General features: G+C 40.8%; 1 protein-coding gene across 2 annotated transcripts in view; it reads right to left on the bottom strand.

Moving 5' to 3' along the window:
- Nucleotides 1-23,263, bottom strand: part of NHSL2 (NHS like 2) — a 154,260-nt gene that overhangs the window by 12,344 nt on the left and 118,653 nt on the right. The window contains exons 4-6 of one of the 2 annotated variants that reach the window (XM_063432244.1): nucleotides 22,327-22,522; nucleotides 14,606-14,653; nucleotides 9,198-9,383 (exon numbers count right to left, since the gene is read on the bottom strand). In XM_063432244.1, coding sequence (XP_063288314.1) covers nucleotides 9,198-9,383; nucleotides 14,606-14,653; nucleotides 22,327-22,522 — 430 coding nt within the window. The remainder of the gene's footprint in view (nucleotides 1-9,197; nucleotides 9,384-14,605; nucleotides 14,654-22,326; nucleotides 22,523-23,263) is intronic. The other variant, XM_063432245.1, reaches the window with a different exon arrangement.

The following is a 23,263-nucleotide window of genomic DNA, read 5'->3' as shown; positions in this document are numbered from 1 at the left end:
TAGGAACGAACAAGATAATCCTCAACAGTGAGCTCGGTGTCACTACAGGGATATTCATGCCACGATCAGACCGAGGTCCACGTAAAGTAGTAAAGAAGAAGACAGGAGACTCTCACCGTCATCAACATAGGACAACCCAATGGTTTTGGGGACGTACCGACATCTCAAGAAGGAAGGTATACATCTATTAGGAGACCTACTCCTCGAAAAAGTTTTTCTGCAAGGCTAGATTTGAAAGGACACTTACCTACTGGCTCACTTAGTCCCTCAAGAAGTCTTGGAAGCTGGTCAGGACGCACTGAAGAGCAAAGGGTATCCGCCGTAACACTTGCTGACCCTTGGCAAGCCCAATTCCTAACTGTGTAGACAAACGAGATTTATTGTCACAGTTCCTGGAATTGTTGGGATTCATAGTGATCGAAGCGGAGTCGGTTCGATTCCAGTTCCGAGTAACTACATATCTCTACTTCGGAATAGATGCCACATTGGACGGATTGCACCTTCCCCACATCAGCGATAACGACTTTCGTAAGGAGATTCGACGGATATGACGGAAAGGCTCCATAGTACCTTGACTACTTCCCAGGACCACTTCACTGACGGGCCAGACATCGGCTGAAAGCTCACTGCATGAGATCCGGGCACACCTACGAAATTGGGATCAGAACGGCAAGGACTTCGATAGTACTCGTTACAGAGGTAAAGGAGCTAAGCGGGACTTCTAGAATGATTGTCTTTAATTGGGATCATCCTCTGCTTCTTCAGTTTTAACTTGCCTTCGGGCAGATCAAAGGGAGAACATCATCGATTGTTAACGCAGGAGCGGCTAGAGTTGGTGGATTGGTGTCTTCCAAGGGGGACGGGTATGTCAAGGGACTATCGCAACCAACTAGAGTCATGAGACTCATGGACAACAGGTATTCCCCGAAATGATTTATCCACATGGAACACTTGGAAGTCACGGGGGTATGGAAAGGGACTACGATCCTTTATTACCCCTAGCTACCTCGATATTGAATCTTGCCCATAATTTTTTCACGACGGGCCGATCGGAACGATTCGACCGCTCCATTAACGGGATACGTTCCGTTATTTCGACAGCGCATAGTACGATTCACGACACTCCGGTCGATCAAGAACCTTTGATAGACCGTTTTTTCCGTGGGGTAGCATACGGTCCAAAAACCATGAGTTAAAGTATCACTGTTGTGAGACTTTGATTGGGTTTGTTTCGGAACTAGTCAGATAACACGAACCTATCCCGACGTCAGTCATAATCACATTATGTTGGATTTTCGTCGGATATCAGATCTTCTGGAGTTCGACGTATATGGTTTTTCGGTATCACCTGAAGGAAGGACCTCTACGGTTCTCGTAGAACTAAATCTTTTTCGCGTCCGTGTTTTACCCTGTTCCCGGCGTTTTTTTCACAGTCTTTGTGCAGTTATAGCGGTGTTTGGTTATATGGAGATCCCGACAACACTTAGATTTACACATTAAGACATCGGTGGGGTTTATAACAACCATACAAGCCAGTTACCATGAACACTCCATCTAGATGGGTTCACTGGTTGTCATCGTTAACGGGGGAGGAGACGTGCTTTAGGTACTCATTCGGTACGAGGCACGGCTGCTTCTCCGGCCTTCATGAGGGGCCTCTAAATTTTTTACAGGCGGCGAATTGGACACGGCGAGACAACTTCCGTATATTTATTTCGTCAACCACACGCGCATCCTTTTGCTCATACCAAGCTTTAAAAATGCAAAATACGAAGCCTCCTGTCATGTGATAAAATTGTAGATTATGCTAACGTAGTGTACCTATAATCTTAATTTTAATAATGACAGGAGGCGAGTATTTTCCCTCCCTGTTTCCCTCCCTATACTCTGGGAAATTCGAATTTTTCTGGTTATCATTTTCAGTCTAATTATAAGATTTGGATATTTCAGTATATTTATGGGATGCTTTTATAGTTGACGGAGGTTACAGCCGTGGCGATTATTATAGTAAACCATGGTTGTTTAATGTTAAAAAATTTTTAACGTAATATAAATATAGATGCATATAGTACTGTTTTTTTAATGTGGACATCAGTTGGGTTCCACCACCTTTCACGTATTTCTGTTCTTTTCAGAGTAACCATCATAAAGATAAAGATCAAGATAAAGCTGGAAGGTTTTTCAAGTCGTGTTCCAAGTTATGTTCTACCCGTTACTCAGGACTGTTATTTGAATTCCCTGACGTTATAATGGACTGTTTTCACATTAAAGAAAGAGGAAATCATGTGACTGTCAGGGCTTTATATATGGATGTGATGCCTGTTACTGATTGGTTTAAAGTTTTCTGATTGACTTGTGCTGCTGGAGGCATAAAGTAAAGAAAGTTATGCAAAATACTCGCCTCCTGTCATTATTAAAATTAAGATTATAGGTACACTACGTTAGCATAATCTACAATTCTCATATGAGCCGGAAGTGCCAAAGAATAGGTCACTGGATTAATACGTTGGGTAACTCGAAAGGGACCTATGTACCGAGGGGCAAATTTCATGGACGGGACCTTAAGCTGGATATGTTTTGTGGAGAGCCACACCCTGTCACCTGGAAGATATACAGGATTAGCGCCCCGTTTTTTGTCAGCTTGGGCCTTTGCTCGTAATGAAGCTTTCTGCAGAGCTGAATGGACGGAATCCCAGGTATCATGAATTGATTCCAAACGGGTGTTCAAGGCAGGAATTTCCGTGTCTGAGAATTCAGAAGGAAAAACAGCGGAGTGATAACCCTGATTTACAAAGAATGGACTATGATTAGAAGATTCATGAGTGGTGTTGTTCCTGGCGAACTCAGCCATGGGTAAGAGCTCACACCAGTTAGACTGATTGGCATTTATAAAGCAACGTAAATAGGCTTCTAGAGACTGATTCGCCCTCTCTGCTGCTCCATTAGTTTGAGGGTGATACGCCGACGAAAAGGAGAGTTCAATGCCTAATTGCTTACAAAAGGAACGCCAAAACCTAGAAACAAACTGGGTACCTCTGTCAGATACTATGCTTTTAGGTACACCGTGCAACCGAAAGATCTCTCTCAAGAATATTTGAACTAGATCTTGAGCAGATGGTAATTTTTTAAGGGGGACAAAATGTGCCATCTTAACCATAAGGACTGTATTAAACCCGTTTGAACTGGGTAGATCCACAATGAAATCCATGGCTAAGTGGGTCCAAGGAGCACTGGGTATGGGCAGTGGTTGTAAGAGTCCAGGAGGCGATCTAGGAGGAACTTTAGAAACGGCACATATTTGACATGCCCCAACATATTCTTTGATATCGTTTCTAAGAGCAGGCCACCAAAACCTCCTGGAGATGGCAGAGAGGGTTTTATGGACTCCAGGATGGCCTGCTGTGAGGTTGTCATGGAACAAATCTAGTACCTTCTTTCGAAACTGAGGTGACACATACAGTTTGTCCGGAGGTTTTCCCACAGGTGCCTGAGTTTGATCTGCTATTATGGCACAGAAGAGTGGAGAAGACACTTCGGTAACTGTAGTGGCAATGAGGCATTCAGGAGGTATAATAGGATATATCACCTGTTCCGGAGCTTCATCTGTCTCAAACTGCCTAGAAAGTGCATCTGCCTTGGTGTTTTTAGTACCAGGCCTGTACGTAATTATGAAATTGAATCGGGAGAGGAACAATGACCATCTAGCCTGACGAGAGGACAGTCTCTTAGCGTCCCCAATATAAGCCAAATTCTTATGATCAGTAAAGATCAAAAGTGGCTCTTTGGAACCTTCCAAGAGATGCCTCCATTCCTTAAGGGCAAGTACAATGGCCAAAAGTTCCCTATTCCCTATGTCATAATTCTTCTCTGCAGGTGTGAGTTTGCGAGAGTAAAATCCACAAGGATGTAAAGGTGTATCAGGACTTTCTCTTTGAGACAGAATGGCTCCAACTCCTGTCTCTGATGCATCCACCTCTAGGATACAAGGTTTGGTTGGATCAGGATGGGTCAGGACAGGTGCTGAGGAAAATAAAGATTTTAACAGTTCAAATGCCTCTCTTGCTTCTTTGGGCCAAGATGTACAATTTGCTCCTTTTTTGGTTAAATTGGTTATAGGGGAAATCACGGAGGAAAAACCCTTTATGAATTTGCGGTAGTAATTCGCAAAACCTATAAAGCGTTGAGTGGCTTTAAGGCCCTTGGGTAATGGCCACTGTAAGACTGCCTCCAGTTTACGGGGATCCATCTGGAAACCAGACGGAGATATAACGTATCCAAGGAATTGTATCTCCGTTTGGTCAAACTGGCATTTCTCCAGTTTACAGTAAAGGCCGTTCTGTAACAGGGTTTTCAGTACAATTCTCACATGTTCGTGATGTGTCTCTAGGTCTGGGGAATAGATGAGAATGTCGTCCAAGTACACTAGAACGAACATGTGAAGGTACTCTCTTAGGACATCGTTAATAAAATCCTGGAATACCGCTAGAGCGTTACATAATCCAAACGGCATAACCAGGTATTCGTAATGTCCCATTCTGGTGTTAAATGCGGTCATCCATTCGTGACCGTCCTTAATCCTGACTAGATTGTATGCGCTTCGGAGATCGAGCTTGGTAAAGACTCGAGCTCCCCTCAATCTGTCAAACAGCTCTGATATAAGGGGAATAGGGTAGGCATTTTTTATGGTAATCCTATTCAAACCCCTATAATCAATACAAGGGCGTAGGTCCCCTTCTTTTTTAGAGACAAAGAAGAATCCAGCCCCGGCTGGTGAGGAGGACCTACGGATATGACCCTTTCTGAGAGCATCTTTAATATATTCCTCCAAACAAAGATTTTCCTGGGGGGACAAGGCATAGACTCCTCCCTTGGGAGGCATAGTCCCTGGTAATAAGTTTATGGTACAGTCATAAGGTCTATGAGGAGGTAACCCTTCTGACTGGACCTTGTTAAATACCTCTTTCAAATCCATATACTGCGGTGGAATTTGTGTGGTCAAGGGAGGTGCAACAGGAACATTAATGGTACCAATAGGTTGTGGGATTTGCTTAAAGCAAACACCTTTGCATCTCTCACCCCAACTCACAATCTCTCCTTCAATCCAATCCAAACGTGGATTGTGTTTCAGGAGAAAAGGGAAACCGAGTATTATCGGAACTGTAGGTGAAGATATGATTTGAAAGGTAATTTCTTCAGAGTGGAGAATACCCACTGAAACAGTGATTGGCAGAGTTTCGTGTGTGATGAAAGGCTGGGTAAGAGGCCTTCCATCAATGGCCTCGACTGCTATCGGTTTCTCTTTATGTCTTAAGGGCAGGAGATGTTTTGCAGAGAATTCTTTGTCTAGGAAATTCTCCGCTTCCCCAGAGTCAATCATAGCCTCACACTGAACAGTAGTGTTCTTGAAAGATAAGGTTACTTTGACAAGGAAACGGTTCTTAGTCAATTTAGGGGACATATACATCACACCTAAGGTCGGTCCCCGTACGTGCCTTAGGTGTGCAAGTTTTCCGGCCGAACCGGGCATGACGATCTTAGATGTCCCTTCTTGCCACAATACATACATAACCCCTCGTTACGTCTGTGTTGTCTCTCTGCCTCAGTGAGTTTAGCGCTACCCAATTGCATGGGTTCAGGTTCTGGAAGAGGCGTTTGGCTACTCACCACTGGGTTAGAGAAACGAGGAGCTATGGACAAATTAGAACGTCTGTTACGTTGTTTGTTTTTCTCTCTCTCTCTGAGCCGGTTATCAATGTCTATCATGTAGGCAATAAACTCATTAAGATTAACCGGAAGGTCTCTAGCTGCAGTCTCATCTTGTATACTCTCAGCTAGACCTTCAGAGAAAGCAGCCACCAGACCACTATTGGTCCAATCAACCTCAGACGCTAATGTCCTGAACTCTATTGCATAATCGGCTACAGAACGACTGCCTTGCTTGATTCTCATAAGGGCTTTGGCAGCGTTCTTCTCCCTGCCTTTAGGTTCAAACGTAGCCTTAAAGGCCGTAAGAAAAGTACTGTAATCACGGGCTACTGCGTCACCACTTTCCCATAAGGGGTTAGCCCAGGTCAAGGCTTTTCCAGTTAATTGGTTCATCAGATAGCCTATTTTAGATCTATCTGTTGGGAATGAACCTGGGGGGGCCTCAAAGTGGTATTCAATTTGGTTTAAAAAAACCTCTGAATTCCTTAGAATCACCTCCATAGCGAGGGGGCGGTGACAAGGTTATGGACGGTGGTTTATGTGGTACGGGAACCACTACAGGTGGCGGAACCACAGGTGGTACCGGAGGGACCTCTAAATAGGCAGTCCTCTGGAGCAAGGTCTGAAATGCCTGGGCAAATTGGTCTAACCTGTGGTCCATATCCTCCACCCTACTCTCACAGGCGATCATATGCTTGCATAGTTCTGCAGGATCCATGGCCATGTCGTAATGTCACGACTAGTAATGTGGTCCAGCACGCAGAAACTATGTAAACATATACATAGGTAAGAAAAGGAAAATAACAGGATAGAGCGTAAACCAGACCTTAGAATGGCCGGACTAATACGCTAGAGACAGAGAATGGTCAAAGGGAAAGCCGAGGTCAAGGAAGCCAGAAAATACTCAATACCGATAAAACAAGCCAAGTCAGGGAAACCAGAGATCAGAATAACCAGGGAAAACGCCAAGGATCAGGATACCAGGAAATCAGAATCACGGAAATAGCACTCTCAGGAAATCAGGAAACTGAAACCACGACATGGCAAAGTAATGGGAAAAGCTAGGGGTTTAAATACCCCTCTCTAGGCTATGATTGGTCAGAGGGCGACCTCTGACCCCAAAACGTGCGTGTGCGTTGACGTCGTGACGTCACGCACACGTTGGTATAATTTTCAGGGGCGGAGCTACTCTTAGGCGCGACCACGTGGTCGGCGCCATGTTTGATTCGGGCGTGATGCCCGGAAGAACGGAAGGAGCGGTTCCCGGCTCGCCGACGAGCAGGTAAGCTCGTGTTGTCGGCGTGGCCGTGCCAGTCGGGCACGGCCGTGAGGCTCGGCGGGCCGGTGACCGCAACACCCTACACCAACCTTTACATTCAGAGTGTAGGTAAGTTGAAGGCCACCAAAAGATAAAGATGCAGGGGTAGCAGTGTCATACACCCACACACACCATACACATTTACACACATTGCCTCACACACACACATACACTGCCCACCCATACACACACAGCCCCCCATACTAACATTGCCACACACATACACAGCCCCCTCATACACACATTGCCCCACACACCCTACACATTCACACACTACACCCCCTCACACACACTGAACCTTTCACACACACTGCACCCCTTACACATTGCACCACTGCTCCTATACCCTACTACAGCCTCATATCCCAGCAGACCCCAGGTAAGTTGTCAAACTGTTCTTAAACAGCCTGCCAGCCGCAGCCAGCAAGCCAACAGCCTGCCAGCCGCAGCCAGCAAGCCCACAGCCTGCCGGCAGTAGCCAACAGCCTGCCAGCCGCAGCCAACAAGCCCACAGCCTGCCGGCAGTAGCCAGCAAGCCCACAGCCTGCCAGCAAGCCCACAGCCTGCCAGCCGCAGCCAGTAAGCCCACAGCCTTCCAGCAAGCCCACAGACTGCCAGCCAGCAACAGTAATTAAGGTAAGAGGAGCCAACTTGGCCTAGGTATCAGCGAGCTATGTTGTGTTGCTATATTGTGAATAGGAACCAGAGTGTTGGAGAGACCCCCTCCAGGCCCCATAGGGATAGGGATAGGGATATTTTAGTAATGAGAGAGGTTAGAGTGAAAGTGAAAAATAGAAGGGAGAGCATTATTTAGATAAAATATGTTTTGTTGTATAGATATGAAGATTATGCATATATAAACACACAAACACATATACCTATGAGTGTTTAAACCATGCTTAAGGCTGTAGTTTGATAACAGAGAGATTTCAAGTGAGTAGAGGTTCTATCAATCTATCTGTCTATCCATCTATCTATCTATCTATCTATCTACCTGTACAATGATCTAAACAAAACATTGTTTAGTATATTCTCTGACTTTCTCTATAATTCACACATTCAAATTCTGATTACTGCAAATACATTATCATCTTGTCATTCATTCATAAGTGGCAGATGAAAGTTCCATTCTAAAAGACAGAGGTCTGCCCAGTAAAGGTCAAATTGCATAACTTTACAACTTATTTAGCCAAGTAAAGAAGGAGCTTTTGTGCAAACATATTGTACAACCCATTCATGCTGTCTGAGTTGGTAAGAGTGGAGCAAAGGTAAATATATATGAATTTATTTAGACTTTTAGTTCATTTTCACAGTACTAATGCCTTATTCATGGTTAATACTAAACATATTCTGCTAAACATAAGTCCTAAGTCCTTAGTTATTCCTGACTCATGGGTTGTCACGTGGGTAGTTCATGCAAACTTGGTGAAGAAATTATAAATCAAAGCAGAGTTTTGTTATGAATGCACAGTATTATTGAATTTTGTCCCACCAAATACTGGACTGTCCATTTCAAATTATGAAACCTGAAATTACATTTATTGTATTGACTGGAAAATGTTTCCCCTGTTCCTCTTACTCTCACCCTAATAAGTGGAAATCATGTATTTATATGGGGATGGTTTAGTGCTAGCTATGAAGGTAAGTATTAAAACACCTTTAAAACACATCTTTCCATGATGCCTGGGTCCATTCAGGCATGTTTTGTGATCTGTGTCAAATGTGCCATACAAGCACGGCATCATGGTGGAGTAATGTGCTTGGTATGCCAGGATGTGCCTGACATTGTACAATATTTTATCTTTTTATATATCCCTACAAAGCAGTCTTGTTCTACCTTGTTCTGCAAATGCAAACATTAAGTTGTTAGAGTAGGACCTGCCAAAGATGGGTTACATTGTCGTTGCGGCAGGCTTATGCAATGTATGATCATATACTGTAACTGTATATGTACTGTAACCCCCATTATTTTTGCCTAGATTAGGTGTTTTCAAAAAAACTAATACAATCTGTGGGCTTTGACATTGCTGTTTAGTGGATAAGTGAGTGTGCTGGATCTTGTTTATTGTAAAAAGCAATCTTCACGCAAAAAGAATAGACTTTTTACTTTGCAAAGTACCACAGCAGTGAAGGAGGTGGCATTCATTTTAAACGTGGGGTCATTTATAATAACCTGCAGACGACTGTTTTGCATTAGACTCATTGCTAGTGGAACTCTTGCTTTCTCCTTGATCTTGTTGTGTATGATGTGAGAACCCAATTATTGTCCTCCTGCGCCGTAGGGTTGTTTTGGGGTTTACCGCTGTCTCAGTGTTGAACAGTGAGTGGCGGGAAGTTGCATGTTTGTCAAACAATTCTCCTGCAATAAAATTGAACAGACAATAGGTTAAATGGTGGGTCATTGTCACGTCCGGATTCACATTACATGCATCTGTAGACACAACATTCTCAAGCAATCCCATCTTCCAAATAAACATAAAAACAAGCAAACAAAAATTTGACTGTTTCAATAGGATTAAAAAAAATTGTATATATACACAAACATAGTGCATGTGCAGCAGATGTATGTACGTATAAATCTGTATAGTTTCTGTGTGTGTTTGTATAGTGTGGGTCGCAGCGTGTGTGTGTGTGTTTGTAGAGTGTGGGTAGCAGCGTGTGTGTGTGTGTGTGTTTGTAGAGTGTGGGTAGCAGCATGTTTGTGTGTGTTTGTAGAGTGTGGGTTGCAGCGTGTGGGTGTGTTTGTAGAGTATGGGTAGCAGCATGTGTGTGTTTGAAGAGTGTGGGATGCAGCGTGTGGGTGTGTTTGTAGAGTATGGGTAGCAGCATGTGTGTGTTTGTAGAGTGTGGGTAGCAGCATGTTTGTGTGTGTTTGTAGAGTGTGGGTAGCAGCGTCTGTGTGTGTGTGTTTGCAGAGTGTCGGTAACAGCGTGTGTGTTGTGTGTTTGTTACACACACACACTCCGTCTCCTACCCAGACTCTGCAAAGGCCTCAATTTAACAGGTTTTCCAAATAAAGATATCTCCAGAACCAGAGTAAAGTTTAGATAATTGAGAGCTCAAAGGGAGTTTTTTAAATTGGATTGTTTGATGAACATGAGATGATTGACCAACTTATATGTAGCATTAAAAAAAAAAAAAAAAAAAACTGAGAAAATTCCGTAGTTTTTTTTTATGAACTGGGTAGAGGCAGTAAAGACTCCCATTTTCAATCTATAGATACATGATTTTTAAAATAATTTTTAGTAGTGCTATTTCTGTTGTGGCTGAATAATCTGATATTGGTTTCATTATTGCCATTGCTTTCGGGGAAAAGTCACTATTTATGATAACAGAACCTCCTAGGTCACCAGATTCAGTCAATATTTAGCTAATAGTAGCCCTGATTTAAATCTTTTGAATACATTTTTCAAATCCTTTAATATTTTTGGATAGGTTCTTAAAATGATTTAATATTTGTGAAAAATATCTAATATTTTGATATTTTTTTTAATATATTGTATATATTATATTATATGTTTTAACCCCTTAAGGACCAAACTTCTGGAATAAAAGGGAATCATGACATGTCACACATGTCATGTGTCCTTAAGGGGTTAAAATGTATCCATTTATCAAATAAGCTTATCAAATAATATTAAATTGAGCCAATATTATAAAAATATACATTATAATACAATCATGTATTGTACCAAATCAGGAGTTAAAATACTGCATACTTCATTCTGTATATTACGCGCTATTGCCTACACTAGCCAAATATTTACTCTCTAGGTACTGTCATAAAGGCTGGACCTACCTTTCCTTGGTGTACTGCAGATTCTGGAGGAGCAGGCTTTCAACAAAACGCCAAGTACACTCCTGGCAGCATTACCTGCAAGGCTACAAGTTACTCCCCCATCTAAGATATTTTTAGTCTTCTGTTTCTCGTTAATCTAGAGATATCTTTTACATCTCAACAATATACTGTATAGAGTTATTTATTGTTTTTGTTTCAACATAGTTTTTTACTTACAAACCCCAATTACACATTCCCGCTGCTCAAAATAGCGTACGAGGGAGTAACATATATGATAACGCCAGCTAGTAAAAATTACTGTCCTAACTCTATGAATAAGTTGGGCTTGAGCAAACAATACTATATAATTGTTATTGTGACCAATAATATGTCAATATGTATGGCGATGGAACGAGAGGGAACAGTGAAACGTGTTCAATGCCTTAGCAAAAATGGAGGAATGGATAAGAGAAGTACAGTGCAAATGGAATGGAGCCCCCGATGCTCAAATCAGAGCTTGATACCTTATAGAAAAAGAACACAAATCCTTGCCAAATGTACACTCCAGCATCAAATGCACATTGTATAAATGGGTTTAAATAACTTTTCTATTAATGTCAGAGGACTGAACTCCCTACACAAAAGGAGCTGAAGCCAAAAGACATCAAGCTCATATCACCTTTTATCAAGAAAGTCACAAATGCAATCCTCCAACCTTCCCGATAGACTATCACTCATGCTGTAAAGCAAAGAGAAGCAGGGTTTCCATTCTCATTAGCAACCAAGATGTGTTTTCATTAGTACATAAAATAGGGGATAAAGAAGGTAGTTATTTAATAGTGCAATGCTATATTAATAATCTGCCGTACACTCTCATTTTGTAACGCAAATATTTGCACTAGTGTCCAGATTTCAATTTACTGAGGTGATTACTAGAGGTGACACAAACTTTCTGTTGGATCACAAAATAGACTCCTCCTCATTGAACAGAGTTACTCTACAGACTACTAGTTTAAGGCAGATAATAATTGTCCAAATTGGTAATAATCTCCACAAACATATCTCTGTAGAGCCAATGGGAATATACCACACCACCGAAACTGACAATACATACTACACCTCAGTTTATAATACGTATTCGAGAATAGACCAGTTGGATTTATGACATAGTGAGACCTATCGTTATGACAAAAACTGAGGCATATAACAGCAAAGGGTCAGGGTCATCAGGGCCGGCCTTAGGGGTGTGCGAGCTGTGCGGCCGCACAGGGCGCCATGGTGCAGGGGGCGCCCTGCGGCCGCATAGCTCACACGGCATGTCTGTTAGCCGCAATGCTAACAAGACATTTGCCTTGGGCGGCATTTTCCAGGGGGCGGCAAAAAAAGCCGCCCCCAAATGCCCAAGGCAAATGTCTTGTTAGCCTTGCGGCTAACAGACATGCCTGGCTGCTGGGCGGTCGGGCGGCGCTGGCGGGCGGCTGGCGAGGGAGCACTTCCTCTGAGCTGTATGCTCAGCTCCCTCGCGCGCCGCAGAGTGAGGCTGGGAGCCGGAATATGACGTCATATTCCGGCTCCCAGCCTCACTCTGCAGCGCGCGAGGGAGCTGAGCATACAGCTCAGAGGAAGTGCTCCCTCGCCAGCCGCCGCCAACGCCGCCCGCCCAGCCCAGCAGCCACTGGACCACCAGGGAGGAAGAGACCCCCCCAGCATTCCCAAAGGTAAGGAGGCTGGGGGGGGTCTAAATAAATGTTAAAAAATGTGTTAATGTGGGTGAGTGTGTGTGTATGTTAGTGTGTGTGTATGTTAGTGTGTGTGTATGTCAGTGTGTGTCTGTGTCTGTTAGTGTGTATGTTAGTGTGTGTGTGTATGTTAGTGTGTGTCTGTGTGTATGTTAGTGTGTGTCTGTTAGTGTGTGTGTATGTTAGTGTGTGTGTGTGTATGTTAGTGTGTGTGTGTGTATGTTAGTGTGTGTCTGTGTATGTTAGTGTGTGTCTGTGTCTGTTAGTGTGTGTCTGTGAGTGTGTTTGTCTGTTAGTGAGTGTGTGTGTCTGACTGTGTGTGTGTGTGTGAGACTGTCTGCGCGTGTGTGACTGTCTGCGTGTGTGACTGTCTGCGTGTGTGTGTGTGTGACAGGGTGTGTGGGAAGGGGTAAGGAGTGGGGGAGAGGGGGATGGGAAGGGGGGGCGCTGTGAAGATTTTTTGCACAGGGCGCCCAAATGCCTAAGGCCGGCCCTGAGGGTCATGAAGAATAAACAACTCCCTTTTGACAAATCAAGAGGTAGTAACCTCAATTAAAAAGAAACTACAGAGCTTTTTTACACTAAATAATACCCCAGAGGTATCAATTAACACAGTAAAAGCATAAATGCTTTTCATAATGCAACAAACAGGGGCTACACTATACTCCAAACTAAAAAAAAAGAAAATCACTCAACAAAGCTCAGACAACACAAGGAAAATATTAAATATTTTGTCACATCTTGATAGATCACACAATGAGTACCTTTTCCTACCGCTATACAGGGAAAAGGCCTTTTATAGGTTAAATTGGGCATGCATGCATGGAGTACTGATAATGTTCGGTTTTCCAGTCACCATTACTAAATGAATTAAGGCTTTGTAAAACTCATCGTTAACCAAGATTTCAAAACACTGGATTTCTACCAATCCCCTTAATATATCAAATAACATTAGACAGGGGTATCCCCTGTCTCTGCTGCGGTTCATTTTCTCCCTAGAACCCCTGGCACAAACTTTTAGAATTACCCAGACATAAGAGGGATTACTATAAATAGGAAGAATTATAAAATATCAATGTTTGCTGATTACATTACCCTCACTATTCGAGATAATCAAATAATAATACCCACCTTACGCTCGCTTCTAAATATGTATGATCAATTGTCTTTTTACAAACTCAACCAGACCAAAACCCAGGTATTACCAATGAATCTTGGGACCTCCCATGTCACAGGCATACACAAAATGTACAGGTTTTAGTGGAGATCCACTTCCATTACTTATCTAGGTGTTAAAATTAACGAAACACTTTATATCAACGTAACTATTTGCCACTACTATTGTTTGGTAAGAGAGAATTAGGTGTATGGTGATCCTTTTATCTACCATTGGCAGGTGGAATAAATATCATCAAGAATGTTCTCCTCCCAAAAACCTTGGCACACCTCCAGCCCTACACATATATATTTCCATGAAGGAGTGCACTCACTGGTCTTTCAGTAAGTCTCAATATTTTTCACAATTCCGTTACATCACAATATCAACGTTTCAGTCTAACAGACTTTCATAAGGACATAAAATTTCTATGTCAAATAGTAAGATGACACTTATAGACACTGTCATATAAGATGACAGTATTTCATATAGTAAGATGACACTGCCGTCCTCGATGACAGTCAGGCCACACACTCCTTGTATATATTTTGACTCCTACCCATAGCTATACCAGCATTTTACTATAAGGCCTTATAGAAAATATGCTTGGAGTTTATTTAGGACAGCCACATGGTAAGTTTACCTCTTTCATTGCTCCAGAAGCCATTTTCAGAGGGAGGTATAGGTATGCCTAATTTTGATATATACTATAAGGCATCAGTCATAGAGGCACAACACAATGGGTGGATATGGAGAAAGATAACTACAACCAGCTTCACTGATGGACACTCTTAGGAGCCCAAAACATAAAACACAAATCAAAGTTATGTCATTTCCTACTACAGAGCTCACCATTAATGTGTAGGAACAATTCCTCCTCTTAGTAGGATTATATAAACAGTACTTACCAGAATCCCCCATAACAGCACTAGCGACAGTAGACCCCAGGGCTGTCTCTACAGAAATGGAAAAGTGCAGGTATCACGTCAATCAAACAACTACTTTCCTGGGGGAAAGTAATGCCATTCCCATAATTACAGGAACAATATGAATTGCCTTCTAGTAATACAGGGAGTGCAGAATTATTAGGCAAATGAGTATTTTGACCACATCATCCTCTTTATGCATGTTGTCTTACTCCAAGCTGTATAGGCTCGAAAGCCTACTACCAATTAAGCATATTAGGTGATGTGCATCTCTGTAATGAGAAGGGGTGTGGTCTAATGACATCAACACCCTATATCAGGTGTGCATAATTATTAGGCATCTTCCTTTCCTTTGGCAAAATGGGTCAAAAGAAGGACTTGACAGGCTCAGAAAAGTCAAAAATAGTGAGATATCTTGCAGAGGGATGCAGCACTCTTAAAATTGCAAAGCTTCTGAAGCGTGATCATCGAGCAATCAAGCGTTTCATTCAAAATAGTCAACAGGGTCGCAAGAAGCGTGTGGAGAAACCAAGGCGCAAAATAACTGCCCATGAACTGAGAAAAGTCAAGCGTGCAGCTGCCAAGATGCCACTTGCCACAAGTTTGGCCATATTTCAGAGCTGCAACATCACTGGAGTGCCCAAAAGCACAAGGTGTGCAATACTCAGAGACATGGCCAAGGTAAGAAAGGCTGAAAGACGACCACCACTGAACAAGACACACAAGCTGAAACGTCAAGACTGGGCCAAGAAATATCTCAAGACTGATTTTTCTAAGGTTTTATGGACTGATGAAATGAGAGTGAGTCTTGATGGGCCAGATGGATGGGCCCGTGGCTGGATTGGTAAAGGGTAGAGAGCTCCAGTCCGACACAGACGCCAGCAAGGTGGAGGTGGAGTACTGGTTTGGGCTGGTATCATCAAAGATGAGCTTGTGGGGCCTTTTCGGGTTGAGGATGGAGTCAAGCTCAACTCCCAGTCCTACTGCCAGTTTCTGGAAGGCACCTTCTTCAAGCAGTGGTACAGGAAGAAGTCTGCATCCTTCAAGAAAAACATGATTTTCATGCAGGACAATGCTCCATCACACGTGTCCAAGTACTCCACAGCGTGGCTGGCAAGAAAGGGTATAAAAGAAGAAAATCTAATGACATGGCCTCCTTGTTCACCTGATCTGAACCCCATTGAGAACCTGTGGTCCATCATCAAATGTGAGATTTACAAGGAGGGAAAACAGTACACCTCTCTGAACAGTGTCTGGGAGGCTGTGGTTGCTGCTGCACGCAATGTTGATGGTGAACAGATCAAAACACTGACAGAATCCATGGATGGCAGGCTTTTGAGTGTCCTTGCAAAGAAAGGTGGCTATATTGGTCACTGATTTGTTTTTGTTTTGTTTTTGAATGTCAGAAATGTATATTTGTGAATGTTGAGATGTTATATTGGTTTCACTGGTAAAAATAAATAATTGAAATGGGTATATATTTGTTTTTTGTTAAGTTGCCTAATAATTATGCACAGTAATAGTCACCTGCACACACAGATATCCCCCTAAAATAGCTATAACTAAAAACAAACTAAAAACTACTTCCAAAAATATTCAGCTTTGATATTAATGAGTTTTTTGGGTTCATTGAGAACATGGTTGTTGTTCAATAATAAAATTAATTCTCAAAAATACAACTTGCCTAATAATTCTGCACTCCCTGTATATTCTCATATCTATAAATTAAAAGTTTAGTGAAATCTACAATTAACACAAATACTGGGGACACTGTAACATACAAACCTTATATTCAATTATTCACAGATAGATGTGAAAGTAATCCACAGAAACCTAAAACATTATCAGTCTGTTATAAAGCTTATAGGACGGAATACAGGCCAAAACATACGCTTTTATGGATAGATGGAATGCAGTGTGAGACAACCCTATCTAACGTGGACTGGGTACAGTCATTGAATACTCTCAATGGATAACACAATCCTATCACCATATAGAAGCACTTTGCAAATTAGAGTGCCAATGGTATCTACACCCAGTCAGTTACAAAAAATATACTCGTCGGGCTCTCCCTTGTGTAAGAGATGTGGTACACAAGTAGGAACAATGTTTTACATTTGCTGGAAGTTTCCCAAAATTATCCTCTTTTGGGAAGAGGTAAAATACTTGCTTCAAGCTCTATCTGACCACCAATTGCCCTTCAGTCCTTCTAGTTATCCCCTACTCCTGCTGCGAGAATTCCTATAATTTAGTTAGAAAATACTAGCCTCACATGCCCTTTTATCAGCATGTCACCTAATAGTATTTGGAGTGGAAACAACGCTTAGCCCCATCATATTTGAGCCGGATAGACATAATTAACGTAATTATACCCTTGAGGGTATGTGCCTGGAGTCCATTTACCAAAGAGCCAGATTGGAAAAGGGTTTGAGAGCCATGAGGACACTTTTGGGATTAATGTCACAATGCATCAAGAGACCAACTGACCGAGTCAGATACACATCAATTGCTAAAGTCACATAGACAAATTACTTATTGACATACACTAGGGGTGAGTTAAGTGTTGTGATGCAGATCAATTAAGAAAGGGGATAACTTATATCTACATTACAAGATATAAGTATCAGGTCCTTACTATTTGTTAGTTTGTAATTTTTGTTCAATTTTGCTTTTCTTACACTATAACTACGTGTTGTAACTGCTTCAGGCAAACTACTTCATGTCATACAGTTATACTGTATTTGTACAAAATATCTCACATGAAATGTAATTCTGTGTTGACATACATGATGATAACATCTCAATAAAGTACATATAAAAATTTAGAAAAAGGCTTACATTTTAAAAAGTTTTTACATTTAGCATCATCACACATGGCATTAATTCTCTATTAAAAGCACTGGGTGGCAGGGTGAGGCGATTGCTGCTCATGGTTCCTAATGAAGGCATGAAATGCATTAATGGTGGTCCTTTTGCTTCCCCTTGTATGTCCTATCTGCAAGACCTATTTATTTGAATAAAGGTCAATAACGCCAAACTTTTGATTGATTAATCTGCCTTCGCTCCTTCTCCTCCGACATTGCCTAATGACGGCAGGGCCGTCTTTAACGCGAGGCAAACAGGGCAGCTGCACAGTAATTCCTTAATGAAATTATTGCGGGCAGCGGGACCACATGCACTTAGGTCCACCTGATGGCATTGTATCCTCAGGGATCTCGTCAGCGATGTGGCACTTTAATAGCGTGCCCAGCTCCTGTGATGATGCCTGTATGTGTATCTATGTGTCTGTATGTGTGTATCTGTGTGTCTGCATGTGTGTCTCTGTGTATGTAGGTGTATCTGTGTGTTTATATGTGTATGTCTGCATGTGTGTCTGCATGTGAATCTGTGTGTGTCTCTGTGTATGTATGTGTATATGTGTGCCTGTGTTTGTGTGTGTGTCTGTATGTGACTTTGTGTCTGTGTGTCTGTATGTAAATCTGTGTGCATGTATGTGTATCTGTGTGCATGTATGTGTATCTGTGTGTTTGTATGTGAATGTGTGTCTGTATGTGAATGTATGTCTGCATGTGTATCTGTGTGTCTGCATTTATATCTGTGTATCTGCATGTGTCTGTGTGTCTGTGCATCTGTTTGCATGTGTGTTTGTATGTGAATATGTGTGTGTGTGTGTGTCTGTATGTGTGTGTGTGTGTGTGTGTGTGTGTGTGTGTGTGTGTATCTGTCTGCCTGTATGGGTATCTGTGTCTGTATGTAAATGTGTGTCTGTATGTGTCCATATGTGTATATGTGTACCTGTGTGTCTGTATGTGAATATATGTGCCAGTGTGTATCTGTGTGTCAGTATATCTGTGTCTGTGTATTTATGTGCGTCACTATATCTGCATTAATGTCTGTATATCTGTGTGTCTTATGTGTGTCTGTGTATCTGCATGTGTCTGTATGTCTGTCTATCTGTGTGTCTGTGTATATATGTGTGTATGTGTGTCTGTGTATCTGCATGTGTCTGTGTATCTGTTTGTCTGTGTGTGTATCTGTTTGTATGTATATCTGTGTGTCTGTGTATCTATTTGTCTGTATGTGTATATCTGTTTGTATGTGTATGTCTGTATCTGCATGTGTGTCATTGTAGCTGACTCAGGATATCCTTATGCAGAGTGTGAGGACCTCCAGCATCTCTTAGGTGACCAAAAGTGATAGGGCAGCCATTAGAGGTGGAGTTAACCCTGCAGAAGTGGAAGATTTCATTCCACTTTTGCTATTTTGATCTTAAGTTGATTCTCACGTCATACCAACGCATGGTTGATTGAATTACTTGGTATCCTTAAACTGCAAAGTAATTATTTGAGACCAAAAATTGTAATTGGTTAACTCAAGACAAGGTGCTGCAGCAACAAAAGAAAGTTAATATAAACAAAGCTCCAGGGCCTGACGGTATTCATCCACGAGTACTTAAGGAAATAAGTGAACCTCTGTTTTTAATCTTTCAAGATTCTTTTCTTTCAGGAAGTTTTCTGGAGGATTGGAGGAAGGCAGATGTGGTTCAAAAAGGGTTTAAAACCCTTGCCTGGAAATTATAGACCTGTGAGCTTAATTTATGTGGCTGGAATATTATTTGAAAGGTTATTAAGGGATATTATTCAAGAATTCCTTGAGAAGAAAATGGTTATCAACAAAAATTTTGCACGGTTTTATGAAGCACAGGTCATGTCAAACTAACTTGATTGCATTCTACGAAGAAGTAAGTAGAAGTATAGATCAGGGTGTTGCAGTGGATGTTATTTATTTGGATTTTGCCAAGGCATCTGATACAGTTCCACACAATAAATTAGTGTTCATACTCAAAGAAATCTATCAAGATGAAAATTCTTGTTCTTGGGTAGAACATGGGCTTTAAAAATAGAGTACAAAGAGTTGTCATTAATGGTAAATTTTCAAGCTGGACAGAAGTGGCAAGTGGTGTCCCTCAGGGTTCTATTTCTATATAAATGATCTTGAAAAAAGCATTGAAAGTCATGTTTCAGTGTTTGCAGAAAGTAAAGTAATACAATGTGAGCAAGATATTACTTTGCTGCAGAGAGATTTAGATAGACTGGGGGACTGGGCACTCAAATGGCCGATGACATTTAATGTTGAAAAACAACACACGAAAAGAAGTTGGGAATTGTTTTAGACAACAAACTATGCAACAATGTGCAATGCCAATCAGCAGTGGCTAAGGCCAGTAAGATATTGTTATGCATGAAAAAGGGCATTCATTCTCGGGATGAGAATATGTTTGCCTCTTTACAAATCACTGGTAAGACCACATCTTGAATATGCTGTGCAATTTTGGGCACCTGTTCTAAAGAAGGATATTATGGCACTAGAAAAAGTGCAGAGGCGGGCTACAAAATTATTAAAAGGAATGGAACATATCAGCTATGAAGAAAGGTTAACAAATTTAAACCTCTTTAGTTTAGAAAAACGTCACCTGAGGGGGGATATGATAACATTGTGTGGAAATCTATTCACAAACCAGACTTTACATAGGACACAAGGTCATGCGTTTAGACTGGAAGAAAGAACATTTTGTCTAAGGCAAAGTTTTTTTTACTGTAAGAACAATAAGGATGTGGAATTCTCTGCCTTAAGAAGTGGTTTTATCAGAGTCCATACAGATGTTCAAACATCAACTAGATGCATACTTGCAAAAACAGAATATTCAAGGATATAATTTTTCAATGTAGGGTCATAGCTTCTTGATCCAAAGATAAATCTGACTGCCTTTCTGGGGTCAAGAAATATTTTTTTTCCTAGTTTGTTGCAAAATTGGAAGTGCTTCAAACTGGGTTTTTTTGCCTTCTTTTGGATCAACCGCAAAAAACAAATGTGAGGAAGGCTGAACTTGATGGACGCTAGTCTCTTTTCAGCTATGTAACTATGTAACTATGTAACTTCAATGAGCTGAAGTGGTCTGGGTGCCTATAGTGTCCCTTTAATGTCCCAATATTCCTCTTCATTCCTCACTGCATTATTTCAAAGAAATGGCGGGAGAAGACTGAAATGGGAAAAAGATTTAACAAACTGTATTGAAATAAAAAAGGGAATGAAATGACTGGGCTGAATACACATAAATGTTCAATTGTAGTAAGCTACCAATTGACTATTTTATATATACCAGAAAAAGCACATGTGGTCTATACCTATATCACACTATGTCCTGTCCATTTAATTTGTGCAATATTTGATTGAATAAACAAAAAGGAAATAAGTATTGTTTAGTGACATTATTGACAGAAAATGTACAACCTTTATTTCACCACTATATGTTGAATTGTTATTTTTTTTTTTATGAATTACATTTTACTGTTGATAGAATCAAATCAATTCTTCATATAATTTTTTTCATTTAACAACTATTATGTTTATAAAGTTATATTTTATTATATACAATTTTTTATTAAGCAACTAATTCATAAGCAGGATGGCTTTTTTTTCTTTTCATTTAGTTTGGACTATTTCAGCAAATTGTGGAAACGTCTTAAAATCGAGTGCTTGATTTTGACAGAATGATAAGAGTGATATGGATAAAATAATATCACAGATATAATCCAGTTCACTTCCATTCACAAGTTATGAGTCCCATTTGATTACATTTATAAAATCATAAAATGTGTTTTGTGAGTTGACGGTGTGCCCAATCAGCTGCATAGACAGACAGACGAGGCCAAGTGGTAGAACTAATATTAACTGAGCTGCTTGGCATTTGATTAACGACCAAATACCCACTATTCTCATTGGTCGACTACACGGTCAGCATTTGGTTACTCCCCTAAATTCTACTCATACTTTACTAAGCTGCTTTCAGTGAGTAATACACCTGACCTATGATTTGCAATTAGTTGTGAGGATAACACAACCTGCCTTTTTTAGGAATAAGGGGCATTTAGAATTAAGAAGATTTTAGGGGCGCTTAATGTTTAGGATGTTTGGGTTTTTGGCTTCGTCTGTTAATGAGTATTTAAGTATCTGGGGTGTTGTTAGGGTAAATATGTGTTTATGGTTAGTGGATGTTTAGAGTTCATGTATCTTTAAGGTGAGACAGTTTTATGATCTAGTTTAAGGTTTTAGGCTTTTCTTAATTTTAATCTTTCAGCTGTTTAGCAGATTACTCTCTAATTTGCAACCCTTACCTGGGATTATCATATTTAAGGATAACAAATTAGGAAGCTATCTACTAAACAAGTGAGAGAGTAAAATTAAGAAAAGGGCTAATTGGTAACTTTGTGACAGTCACCTTCACCGATGGGAATAAAGGCCATCCACATTTCGAAAATTAACAAAATCTGCGGCAGAATTTTTTTTTATTATTATTTTAGAATTTTGGATGAAACATAATTTTAAAATTAACAGACCAAAATGGAACATAACAAGACAAATGTTTACCCCGTCCCCCTACTTCTAATCCTTCTGTTTACTGTTAACTTAAGTGTGTGTGTGTGTGTGTGTGTGTGTTTGCAGTGTATATATTTATATCACACAGACTGAAGTCTGAGGTAGACAGAGTTAATCTCCCAAATCTATTGTGCTATTTTTTCTGTAAAATTAAATAATACAAACTATCTAGTATATTCAGTAAAGTGAAATGTCTTTGTGTTCTACATATAAATGATGAATTATGGCTGAGTTTCGCTGCATAAAACAAGGTTGCTTTCACCTACCTGAAACGTTAATGGGCACAATATTGGTCTGAATGGAGTTAGACTGATGCCATCGCCTCTCCTCTGGGATAGGAAAGGGGAATGCTTTAATCCAGGCCACTTGCTTGTCAGGCGTGGTTGGTAGACTTAAACACGTCTCTCGTGGCCTAACTCCTACTGTGGTTGTCTCATCTTCACTCACCCTCCTGTTAGCCGGCTGTTAATAGACATCACATTCATCAGAATAGCTTAAAATAATTATTATTTCCAACATTAGTGTGGCATGTTGACTCATATGTTCATTCAACAAAAATGCTCCATTTATGACGAAGTATCCAATATATTACAAAAGTTATACAGGGTTATTAGCCAAAATGAGAATTGCAGAGAAATCCAAGTAAATTTACTGTGAAATTCCAATTGAATGCCAAAAAAGCCGAACTGAAAGCATAGCTAACTGGGAGAATGTTTTCAGTTTGCCTATGTAGACCTTTTATTTAAAATCCACTTTGAACTCAACTTGAATTCCCTGCAATTCTCATTTTAGTGAATGTCATAATGTCTCCATTTTCTTCAAAATGCACTTGTAATCACCAAGAGGCTGCCTATATCTTCAGCAATTGACACTTAAAACGTGTGGTTAATGTAAATCGTAGAAATTATTTGGAATGTTACTGCTCTATATAAAACTGATGGGCACAATGCAAAATCTAAAAATATACAACCTGGTTGTCTTCAAAGAGGACTTCAAATGAACTAGGTAACTCATTTTCACAGTCCAAGTGTGACATATTAACACATTCAAATAGAGGGCCGTGCATGGAGAAAGCAGTTAATTCAGGTCCAATATGTCTCATGCTCTATCTACAACATTCTACTGGGATGTGTTCATAGGTTGAAGTAGACAATTAAAAAGAGTTACATCACGTTTGTTTTCACTTTGTCTAGCCATGTCCAG

The sequence above is a fragment of the Pelobates fuscus genome, chromosome 9 (genome assembly GCF_036172605.1).
Source record: "Pelobates fuscus isolate aPelFus1 chromosome 9, aPelFus1.pri, whole genome shotgun sequence".
Classification (NCBI taxonomy): Eukaryota; Metazoa; Chordata; class Amphibia; order Anura; family Pelobatidae; genus Pelobates; species Pelobates fuscus.
The sequence above is the reverse complement of the archived record's forward strand: the minus strand, read 5'-3'. Positions and strand labels throughout refer to the sequence as shown.